This window comes from Ruditapes philippinarum, unplaced genomic scaffold, assembly GCF_026571515.1.
Source record: "Ruditapes philippinarum isolate M1 unplaced genomic scaffold, ASM2657151v2 ctg5063_1_1_1_1, whole genome shotgun sequence".
NCBI classification, from domain to species: Eukaryota; Metazoa; Mollusca; class Bivalvia; order Venerida; family Veneridae; genus Ruditapes; species Ruditapes philippinarum.
This window is the reverse complement of record NW_026858659.1, coordinates 2,580-15,029: the sequence shown is the minus strand read 5'-3', so window position 1 is coordinate 15,029 and position 12,450 is coordinate 2,580. Positions and strand designations below refer to the sequence as shown.

Genomic DNA, 12,450 nt, shown 5'->3' with positions numbered 1-12,450 from the left:
ACAGATATTGTGTATTCCTAAAATTAAATGATGCTGTGAAAAATGTCCCGTTCTGTCAGTCATTTACTTGATACTTGATAACTTTTGATGCCATATTGAGCCCCATATTAAATATGTTGGGAATGAAATAAAATGCTGTTTATATTTTTTTCCGAAGAACTATAAATATACTCTATTGCAATGTTCTGGTGAAACATCAAGTTTTTCGATTGGACTATAAATAGTGATTTTTACAAAAACATTATTAAGCTTATGAACAAACTTAAGGGTTTTTGTAAGCTCCGTAACAACCGTTCGCCAGACGCTTTTATATGGGAAATTTTACATACTTCTTTAGAAAGAGCTAACATGAATTTTATCATGTTAAAATAATGGTATCAGAGAAATGTAAGATGCTTGTTACCTGAATAAAGTAGCGATAAATGTGAAATTATTTTTCATAAAAGTAGTCCAAACAATGTAATATTTGACTTCCATATAAAATACTAATTCACTATAGCTGTACTCATCATTGCCAAAAAGCAGCAGATGAAAAAGATGGTTCAGGTAATTGGCCAATGTGTATTTTTTGGATAATATAGAAGAACATCAAAATAGAAAAAGCTTTTAACAAAAACAAATAAAAGCATAATGGGCCTTTAAAACGTTATACTAAACCCGGGGGGGGGGGGGAGAATCGGTATCCCACAATCCCCTCTATACCCCCAGTGAGAATTTGACATTATTCTGCGACTACTTAAATAGTTGATATTTTTAGGGACCATTGCTTAAAGCCGCTACACCTAGTCAAGTTTATTATATGTTACATTTAGCTAAATAAATGGCTCTTTCAACATATTATCAGGCACATTTTTTACTGAAATGTCTTACTAAGATTACCCAGAATGTATACCTTTGTCTTTGCTAAGACTATCATATTTCTATAAAATGTGTAAATAAAAAACGGTAAAATAATGCATTTAGCTAAAAACAATTGAGTTAATGAAAGTGTACATTTTTTAAATAAATGGAAAATTTGAGAAAAAAATATTTTAAGCTTTATAATTGATACAAATTTTTTATTTAGTGATTTATTTGGTGAAAGTTCTTCACATACTAATCAAGAACAATAAAATCCCTATTGATTCTACTATAATTCAGGGTACATGTTTTGCGTCTATTTAATACCTTGATTTTTTGTTTACCATTGGCTTTGACTACAATATATTATTTAAAACATAATAAACATTAATTTTCAATGACCCCAAAGTGCGGTCATTTACCTGATGTTAAAAAGGCATATGTACCTGTTGAATGCACTTTGGGGTCGGACCCCAAAGTGCGTTTGACCCCAAAGTGCGGTGTTACAAGGCTCCCTAAGTAGGAAATGGTCAGACACGTGGTAAAAATGGGTGGGGTTGGGCAACATTTTTAAACAGATTTCATAAATTTTAAGTAGAAACCATAATTTTGCTTTTCGTACGGTAAACTTTGTTTAAATTTTGCATACAGGTGTACTTTAAGGTATATATCTGACCTATGATGTCAAATTTTAGTTCCTTATAGTGCCCATTAGGGTGGTAATACCCTAAGTGTTGTTACAACCTTAATTTCAACATACAGGATCTTTAACATACAAAAGAATGACCAATAAGATTCGCCGATTTCAGTTTTAATTTTAAAATGACCAGTGAATATTCTTCTCATATTCAGTCCTTCCCTGGCTATTACAGGGAGTCAAACCGAAAACAGACCGACTTCTGCCAAAACAAATGGTCTTAAACAGCTTGTCTGCACTATAACTCTATCACTAGCTGATAGACTTTCCAAAAAGTTGGCACAAATGTTCTACATCATGATATTTATTTTATGGCGCACAAGAACCGTAACACTAGGTCAAAGATCAAAGTCAGTTGTGACAGTGGGCTCGACATGTTGCCTTTATATGGATCTCTATGGAAATAAAGTGCATCTTAAAATTTGTAAGTGGTTGGTATTCTGAATAACTCCTTAACATACTAGTAGGCTTTGCATTTCTTATGGTGTACATTACTTCAGACAGCTTCATTTTAACATGGTGGGCAACTTCAAACTGGCATACTAAAATAATTAAAAAGCATCGTTAATTCAAATACTAGTAACTTTAAACACAGGATAGTCCATTATTGAAATGGAGTTAGAAAAGGAGTTAGAAGTTTGACTTTTGTACGCTTGTTCAGTAGCAGACATTTTCGACTTTTTAATTTTCTATTGTAACATTTTTTTTTCAATTTATTTTTATCAATTAAATGAGATTTAAAAATACTTTGTCATGATTTTGACTTAGTAATATGGAACATAATTCATGCATTTATTCTTTCTTGCTTGATGACATTGGAACTTGAATTATGCTTGATTCCATTTTCTTTATGATATTTAAACTTTGCATTATGCTGGATTCCATTTTGCATTATTTCATTCAAAATTGCATACTGACTAATTCTTTCATTGAGTAAAAACTATTGAACGTGCACAAGCCCTTTTTGTATAAGCAACCTTTCTTTATGCTCTATACAAACTATTTACGGTTCAGTCTTTTTTGTATTACTTTTATGTAGAAGTCATTCAAAATCGACTATTTTATTCCCTACTTCCTTTTGTACACCTAAAATTACACGATATATTTTGTTAAAGTGCATAAAATATGATTAATAGCTCACATGGCGTGATTACTTTTAGTTTTCGCTTATTTCCATTATTCAGTGTTTATGCTTAATAAAGCTCGGTGTCTGAGGCTTTGAGGATCATATTTAATGATCTGACATTGTATATAAACACTTTAAACAATGCCTAGAGATTGTGAACTGAAGTCTGTTACCGAGATCTACGGATTTTTTACCAAATTGTGCATATCATCGGAATTTTCCGTACAGAAACTGCGGTGGCTATACAACGGTATTATTTTATATAAAGTGATAAATACGTACCAAGTACTTAATATAAATTGCCCAGGAAAAATATAAATATAAGTAGAAAAAGATTATGCAATATAATTTAATATTATATGTGGATAAATAAGTGACTGTTATTTGTCCGAGGGCAGTCGTATTTGCCCAAGGCCGAAAGCCGAGGGCCAACACGACTGACCCGAGGACTAATAACGGGGCCAATATCAAATCACTATTTATTGACAATTTTATTAAATAACTACATGTACATGTACTTATAAATTTTCCTCGGATTCTCTTGACATTTTTCCTGTTGTCTCCCGGTTTCTGTTTCCCAGACGCAAACGACTTTGCAATTCATTGATCAAATGTGTGTTTGTGTTTTTGCTAAATCTACACGTTGTAAATTTATAACACAATCGGTTAAATACTACTAAATTATGACGTGAATATTTAGAAACTGAGAATATTTGTTTCATTTATGCAACCTGTCGGCATAAAGACCCAGTTAAAACAAAATGGCTGCCATTTCTCAGTTTCTTGCAGAAATCTACATCATTTTTGGTCCTACTTTATTAGCCAATCAAATTACTTCAGATGCGGGCTTTATATCTAGCCCACGCCGAAAAAGTGATATAGATATTGGCACTGTTTTAAGGCAGACCATCGTGTTATTGAACGTGGCAGGTGCTTTTTTTATAGAACAAATAACGTATAGTTATTTAATAAAAGGACATGTCTCAGTCACATAGTGGCGAATAGCTCAGTCACATATAGTGTTGCGCATACAATATATAGACAGGAAGGAAGGAAGGAAGGAAGGAGGGAGGGAGGGATGGGATTTGTTTATTATTGTGACATGTGCATAGCCAATTACAAATAATTATCATATAGGTGTACTAATATAGTACACGACCCAATTTGCCTATAAGTCACCAGTTTACTGTGTGAGTGACAGACACCCATCACACACCACAACATTCAAATACATTTATGCTTTCAGCAATATAATTTTCATACAGATATTTATTAAAATCTATGAAATTCTAACTGCATATTAGGTCTTACTTAAATAAAAACGCATTTGGGATTCTGCATTCCTTATAACGGGTAAAGTAAAGCTGTGCCTATCATAAAAACTGTCATATTCTTTTAATAAGACAAGCCACACAAACACGAACATTCAGTAATTGTGTCCACTTATAGTGTATAGGATTTTAAGTAAAACATCTTTGTGTGAAGCCAAATGATATTTATTTTATTTTATAAAAGACTGTGAAGCAACTATAAATATTTTCAAATAACAAGTTTGAGCATAGTATATCTTTAAATTTATTTTCATTATTGCACATGCGACTACGGCACACGCTAAAAATTAGTATATATAAATAAAGTATAAGAGGTGAATTGCCACTTGTAGGATTAGTTATAAGAGACATCTATTATATTTTTGTCACATGCTGGCCGAATCTTAAAAATAGCGGATCCATCCGGAAAATAACGGGAGGTACCGACAAAGTGACACCTGCTGTCATAATACGAAAAACAAAATATTGCAACTCGCAATATTACCGCTATCGCTTAAGTGACGTTCCTAACAGCCTTTGTGATGAAAAACAGTATCGTTTTATCTTTCGTTTCCCCATGCCCCAGGATCATGTATTGCTTGATTTTTAATCAGTAATAATTGAATCATCATGAATGCAAGCACACATCAAATTTGGCCAAGTATGATCAAAATCAATTTTAAAATTTATTGTATTTAATAATATTGTCGACTATTAAGTAAAGATTTATAGCAAATTTTGAAGAAACTAACCATTTTTACATTTATATATCAAAACAAGCAAAGAATTGGCTTTTAAAACACCGCTGTCCTTTTAAATAAGATAGATGCCAAAAACACTAATATTCATATTAAAATATGGAGTTTGATGGTTCAAAAGGGAACACTGAAGTTCAATAACATAATATGCCATTCATAATCATAAGCATGCATTGTATTCAGCAAAATCGTTAAAAAAAAAAAAAAAAAAAAAAAGGTTTTTTTTTTTTTCCCAATTTGGTTTTCCCATTAAAAGAAAAATAATGGAAAAAAAAAAAGCAAGCAAATGTAATCCAATATCATTCAAGGGCAAGATGGAAAAAATGCACTAATTCTGTTCTATATAATAATGGTCCACTATTGTATCAGTCCGAACTAAATAAAAGAAATCCAGATGCTCAACAAGTAATTACAGTAAATATGTTTAAAAAGTTTGATGATTTTCTCATTAATGACTGACAGATCAGTAATTACCATAAGATGGCATACCTTTGAACCTCATTACAAGGGAATACCTTTACTGCACATTTATAGTAATTTAGTACTTGTATTTTGCATGGAAGTCAAAATAAAAATGTGTTTACATTTTGCCACCTTTGCGACAAATTACTGCATGTTCATAGCTACTCTCTTAAATTGTTTAACATCTAAAATGCTCTAAATGCATTACCAAAACATTACAAAACACACATTAGATATTTTGAGTCATAATGTACCTTTAAGATGTTCCATATTTTTGAACAATGGTTCTATATCCAACACACTATAATACAGAAAATAGTATATGATGAAGTACATATTGTGGGGCCCATGATGTCATCACAAAGACGAGAAATGATAAATTTTGATCAACTAACTTATACAGTCCGAATCCAGCCCTACCCAAAATATGCAGAAGCTTTTCGTCAAGAAAATTATATAAAATTACTTTTTTCACATTAAAGTACGGGTTTTAATTCAAAAATTTCCCGGGCCCTTTGGGAATTTACCTGGGGAAGAAAACACTTAACACTTAAAAATTTTCTGTCTTATCTTTTAAAAAAATTAAACGCTTTTCGTAAGTTTTGCGGGTGTTTTGGTTGAAATTTTTGATTTTTACACATTCCTTTTTGTTAAATCCCCCTTCCCCGGGAATGGGTAAAATTTGTCATCCCGGGCATAAATATTTTTTCAAACATTATCTTTGTTTTTTTGCTATAAAATGTAGGAAGATTTTTTTTTAAAAAACAGCGCCCAGGGTCTTTGAAAATTTAAACATGAAATTTTAAAATTTAGTTTGGCTCATTGAAATTTTATTGAGGAATGTTGGAACAGCGACCTTCCAGTTTCCAACGATTCCTGCAGAGCTTTCCTGCAATTCCAGCATCGTATGATATAAAAGCTCGAGCGCGCCCTTGATCGACCTCTTGCACGCTCAAAAATCGTAGAAGTTAAACCACGCTATTTGTATTAGAAATTTCAGACTTATTTTTGCTGTTTCTTGATTGCCTGTGTAACCGGATACAGACGAAAGTGAAAGTAAGGATGGCGTTCGATGTTTGGATTCACCAGTTGGAAGTTCCATGGTTCAGTTAAGTTGTTTCTTGTTCATTTTTATTTTTGTTTTTAGAAGAAGATGCTGACGGACGCTAAAGATGGCCGATGACCTTCATATTTTCTTAGAAGTTTTGATCTCAATTAGGAACTATTTTTTGTGTGATGCGGCTGACCAATCAGAATCCAGGGCGTGGATGACGTTTGTTATTGTTTATATTTTGCACGTGTTATATATTTTTTTATGAAGATAACGAGAAGAATGTACATGCAGAAAAGGAAAGAGTTGGACAAGAAAAGCCATTTTAGTCCAGAAATCTTTTACAGTTTGACAGTTCAGTTGATGTTCATGCTGAAACTTTGATAAAACTTCATAAGCTGTATTAGAAGAGATATTTTTCATCTAAATATATATTAGGGTTTTTTTTGGAATGGAAATCATTCATGAGTTATGCTCATGTTCAGTCCTTTCTGTAATTTATAAGTCTACTCGAAGAATGTTATATTTTTATACGGAAAATCAAGAAGAGATTTATGCTTGTGTTCCTGCTTAAAGTTGCTTTTAATGTGTGAGCAGTGGTATATAAGTGTCTCACTTATCTCACTCTCACTGTGTATGTCTCTGCATGGCTTTTTAGTGTAAGAGCAGTGTATATGAGCTTATATATCTCATCCCCACTCTTTTTTGGCATGGCTTTTTTCGAAGTGATATATGAGTTTTTTTAAACTCATCACACCTCAGTCTCCCAAATTTAATGAGTTATTTTTATCTATTTTCTTATAAAATTTTTTACCCGGTAAAAATGATAACCGAGATTTGACCAAAAAAATTTTAAAACTGATGCCTTAAGAACACAGATTACAACACAGATATAAACGATTTTAAAAATTTTTATATGTACAAAATTTTTTTAAAGGTTTTTTTTTAAAAATATTTTGTTGAAATTTAAAACTTTTGATATGGCTTTTCCCTTCATCCCCTTCTCTCATTTATCATATTTAGTTTATTTGGGGTTTTGGGGTCTGGCCCTTTAAGTTTAAATTTTTAAAGGGACCCCTTACATTGGACTGGGTTTCAAACCATTTTTGAATTATTTTTTAGTCCCGGGGCCCCCCACGGCCCCTACAAAAATTTTTTTATAAAACAAAAAATTATACATTTTTCAATATAATTAAATACAGTTATGCTTTCAGTAATTCAAATGTCAATCTTTAAAAGTTTCTTCTCTTTTAGTTTTACATAGTGTTAGTGTCCTGCAAGATATATACATGTATTGTGATCTTCTGAATCATATTATCTTTATCATTAAGTAAGTAAGTAAGTAAGTAAGTTAAGTTAAGTTAAGTTAAGTTAAGTTAAGTTAAGTTAAGTTAAGTTAAGTTAAGTTAAGTTAAGTTAAGTTAAGTTAAGTTAAGTTAAGTAAGTTAAGTAAGTAAGAGTAAGTAAGTAAGTAAGTAAGTAAGTAAGTAAGTAAGTAAGTTAAGTAAGTTAAGTAAGTAAGTAAGAGTAAGTAAGTAAAAGTAAGTAAGTTAAGTTAGGTTAAGTTAAGTTAAGTAAGTAAGTAAGTTTAATAAGTAAGTAAGTAAGAGTAAGTAAGTTAAGTAAGTAAGTAAGAGTAAGTAAGTAAGTAAGTAAGTAAGTAAGTAAGTAAGTAAGTAAGTAAGTAAGTAAGTAAGTAAGTAAGTAAGTAAGTAAGTAAGTAAGTAAGTAAGTAAGTAAGTAAGTAAGTAAGTAAGTAAGTAAGTAAGTAAGTAAGTAAGTAAGTAAGTAAGTAAGTAAGTAAGTAAGTAAGTAAGTAAGTAAGTAAGTAAGTAAGTAAGTAAGTAAGTAAGTAAGTAAGTAAGTAAGTAAGTAAGTAAGTAAGTAAGTAAGTAAGTAAGTAAGTAAGTAAGTAAGTAAGTAAGTAAGTAAGTAAGTAAGTAAGTAAGTAAGTAAGTAAGTAAGTAAGTAAGTAAGTAAGTAAGTAAGTAAGTAAGTAAGTAAGTAAGTAAGTAAGTAAGTAAGTAAGTAAGTAAGTAAGTAAGTAAGTAAGTAAGTAAGTAAGTAAGTAAGTAAGTAAGTAAGTAAGTAAGTAAGTAAGTAAGTAAGTAAGTAAGTAAGTAAGTAAGTAAGTAAGTAAGTAAGTAAGTAAGTAAGTAAGTAAGTAAGTAAGTAAGTAAGTAAGTAAGTAAGTAAGTAAGTAAGTAAGTAAGTAAGTAAGTAAGTAAGTAAGTAAGTAAGTAAGTAAGTAAGTAAGTAAAGTAAGTAAGTAAGTAAGTAAGTAAGTAAGTAAGTAAGTAAGTAAGTAAGTAAGTAAGTAAGTAGTAAGTAAGTAAGTAAGTAAGTAAGTAAGTAAGTAAGTAAGTAAGTAAGTAAGTAAGTAAGTAAGTAAGTAAGTAAGTAAGTAAGTAAGTAAGTAAGTAAGTAAGTAAGTAAGTAAGTAAGTAAGTAAGTAAGTAAGTAAGTAAGTAAGTAAGTAAGTAAGTAAGTAAGTAAGTAAGTAAGTAAGTAAGTAAGTAAGTAAGTAAGTAAGTAAGTAAGTAAGTAAGTAAGTAAGTAAGTAAGTAAGTAAGTAAGTAAGTAAGTAAGTAAGTAAGTAAGTAAGTAAGTAAGTAAGTAAGTAAGTAAGTAAGTAAGTAAGTAAGTAAGTAAGTAAGTAAGTAAGTAAGTAAGTAAGTAAGTAAGTAAGTAAGTAAGTAAGTAAGTAAGTAAGTAAGTAAGTAAGTAAGTAAGTAAGTAAGTAAGTAAGTAAGTAAGTAAGTAAGTAAGTAAGTAAGTAAGTAAGTAAGTAAGTAAGTAAGTAAGTTAAGTAAGTTAAGTAAGTAAGATTAAGTAAGTAAGTAATAAGTAAGTAAGTAAGTAAGTTAAGTAAGTAAGTAAGTAAGTAAGTAAGAGTTAGTAAGTAAGTAAGTAAGTAAGAGTAAGTAAGTAAGTAAGTAAGTAAGTAAGTAAGTAAGTAAGTAAGTAAGTAAGTAAGTAAGTAAGTAAAGTTAAGTAAAGTTAAGTAAGTAAGTAAGTTAAGTAAGTAAGTAAGTAAGTAAGTAAGTAAGTAAGTTAAGTAAGTAAGTAAGTAAGTAAGTAAGTAAGTAAGTAAGTAAGTAAGTAAGTAAGTAAGTTAAGTAAGTAAGTAAGTAAGTAAGTAAGTAAGTAAGTAAGTAAGTAAGTAAGTAAGTAAGTTAAGTAAGTAAGTAAGTAAGTAAGTAAGTAAGTAAGTAAGTAATAAGTAAGTAAGTAAGAGTAAGTAAGTAAGTAAGTAAGTAAGTAAGTAAGTAAGTAAGTTAAGTTAAGTTAAGTAAGTAAGTTAAGTAAGTAAGTAAGTAAGTTAAGTAAGTAAGTAAGTAAGTAAGTAAGTAAGTAAGAGTAAGTAAGTAAGTAAGAGTAAGTAAGTAAGAGTAAGTTAGTAAGTTAAATAAGTAAGTAAGGTAAGGTAAGGTAAGGTAAGGTAAGGTAAGGTAAGGTAAGGTAAGGTAAGGTAAGGTAAGGTAAGGCAAGGCAAGGCAAGGCAAGGCAAAGGCAAAGGCAAAGGCAAAGCAAAGGCAAGGCAATGCAAGGCAAGGTAAGGTAAAGTAAGTAAGTTAAGTAGGTAGGGTAGGGTAGGGTAGGGTAGGGTAGGGTAGGGGTAGGGGTAGGGGTAGGGGTAGGGGTAGGGTAGGGTAGGGTAGGTAAGTAAGTAAGTAAGTAAGAGTAAGCAAGTAACTAAGTAACTTAGAGGAGTAATCTTTGTAATGGATAGAAAAAAAATGACAATTATTCCTTGCAATATGAGCAAGTCATGGATACAAAATGAGAGTGGTAAACAGATTGAATCAATCGATTAAATATCCATGAACACTTGCGACTGAAACTGTACCTTTTGTCCACACCTTGCCCCCAATCTTGTAAACTCTCAGTAAATTTTAACATTGTATGGGGCCAACTTGCTCATACAGGTTAGTCTATTTATAAAACAAGAGCCACCAATTCACTATGTTGGTTTTGTCAAATGTGTTATTTTTGTTAAAGTATAAATCAGATCCATAAACAAATAACATATTTTAATATGACAATATAAGTAAAGTTCAATAATTAAGCCTTTAGGCCCAATTGATTTCAAGCGAAGGTCAACCCGGCCCCTTAATGTTTAAAGCAGCATGATTCATGCTTATTTTAATGAAAATTTTGAACGTTTTTATAAGTAAAATATTGTGAAGTAACCAAAATGAACCAATCTTTACATTACAAACAATACTCACAACCCATGTAAATTACCAAAATGAGGTCAAAATATTCGGAACTAGCCTTTACTGCGTTAGTAACGCAGTAGAAATATGTTTAAACATACCGAAAAATCTATCATCAATCGCATAAAACATGTAAATTATTACTAAAATCTTGAATATTTCTACTTTTCCTAAAGTATCAATACATTTTTCTCAGGTTTTATTTTATTGAAATATTTTGTTCGTCTGGCTTTAACTAACGTGGTCATCTGGGCCCTATACCAACTCGTCAGGCCATGTCTGTGTCTACTCGGCCAATAATTATAAATTACTGGTAATGCTTACTTTATAAAGTTTTATATATTTTCATAAGTACTTTAATCGTTTAACAGTCGATACTTATATGGAAGTTTAAAATTTTTATTAGGTAAAAAATGTGAATTCGGTGAGAAAGGAATAATTTACAATTTTATTTTATAAATATGTATGTTTTGACTACTTCAGATAGTTCAAAAAGCATTGGATGTTACAAAGAACAATACATTTATTGTCACAAAATCCAATCAGAAAACTGTTTATGAGTTAATTATAAATTCATCTTGTCACCATATGTCCTCTAAATAAACAGTTTAAACATTTATACGCTGTCGACTTCTCAATTTTCTTTTGTTAGTGATCTATTTCTAAAAAACTTGTATAGTAATTTACTCCTTTTGGAGCGAATCGTTACCAATCGAAACATTATCACATATGCCTGGCATAGTCTCGGACAGTTTATCTAATGTAATCGAAGTAATCCGTGTCTTCAAAATGTGTGCTACAAACAAATCAGGCAATAAAAAAGCGTTTCAAATCCGCTCTTTACATAGAATATATATGGCGTTTATAAATAACGGTCATTTTCAAAAATGATTAATTAAAAGATGACAGTACTCCAACTGCATACAGGCACGGATTTATCTTTTGACTAAATATATATGGAACTGCTTTCTAAGTTTAGCCGAAGTTCGGTTTGCAATTCCGGCTTGGTCGTAATTAATTGCCGCGAAGAGTTTGGCATGGCAGGAATTGGCCTCTGTTGTTAACATTGCAACGAATCGTTACACAATTGCTCAAAAAAAGCGAATTAAAATTATCGCTACTCCAACCATAATTTGAAATAAGTTGAAATTGGTGGACACAATAACATCATAAGAGACAGTACAGTCCAGATAATAACGATTTTGAGTTCCATGCATGCTTTACAAACATGTCCCAGATAATTATTTATTCAATTGGTTTTCAGGCGGAAAAGAATAAAAAAGAATTTTGTGTATTAATAAATACACAACTAAATTAATTATTTATATGGAATATTTTATGTGTCGTTCGGATGCGCTTATATCACTCGGGCTACTCGGATATATCATTTCTAAGTAAACACACATTTCCCATCATTCTTTGCTCAGTATCATGTTAGAATAGGAAATCATTTCTATGCATTGCATATAAACTGACTGAATCTATTTAAAGATAGCATTCATAGCTCATAATATCCGTTTGTATTTCACAAATAAACGCTTTTTACCTCTTCTCGTTTTCGTTCTTGTTCTCGTTCTTGTTCTCTAGAGGCTCTGGGACCCGTTAATATTTCAAACATCTTGTCCATGCTGCGTCGATATTCCGGAAAAATTTGTAGAATTCTAGTTCACTTCGGAGAAAACCTTCAACAGAATGATCCTGAAATATATGTAAGCTTTTAGTAGAAGAAAGAAGTCAGATACTATATCATCGATTTGAAAATAGAACAAATAATAATTAAGCGAATTATACATGTATTTACAATAAATGTTGGCATGGGAATCGTAAATTGTGCAAATATGTTAATATATATTGTCTTTAAAGACATTGACGGCATATGTGTACCCCCCCCCCCCACTTTGAAGAAGATGAGGTATATTCTTTTGCTGTCTGTCTGTCGATCAGTCGGTCGGTCGGTCTGTCTGTCTGTAGGCAGACCACATGGTT

The 12,450-nt window shown here is 31.1% G+C and overlaps 1 protein-coding gene across 1 annotated transcript in view; it reads right to left on the bottom strand.

The window, feature by feature from the left end:
* The window catches only part of LOC132753879 (uncharacterized), a 50,531-nt gene extending 38,373 nt beyond the window's left edge, over positions 1-12,158 (bottom strand). Inside the window, exon 1 of the mRNA XM_060744419.1 lies at positions 12,011-12,158. Coding sequence (XP_060600402.1) covers positions 12,011-12,091 — 81 coding nt within the window. The 5' untranslated portion in view covers positions 12,092-12,158. The remainder of the gene's footprint in view (positions 1-12,010) is intronic.
* Between the last annotated feature and the right edge of the window lie 292 nt (positions 12,159-12,450).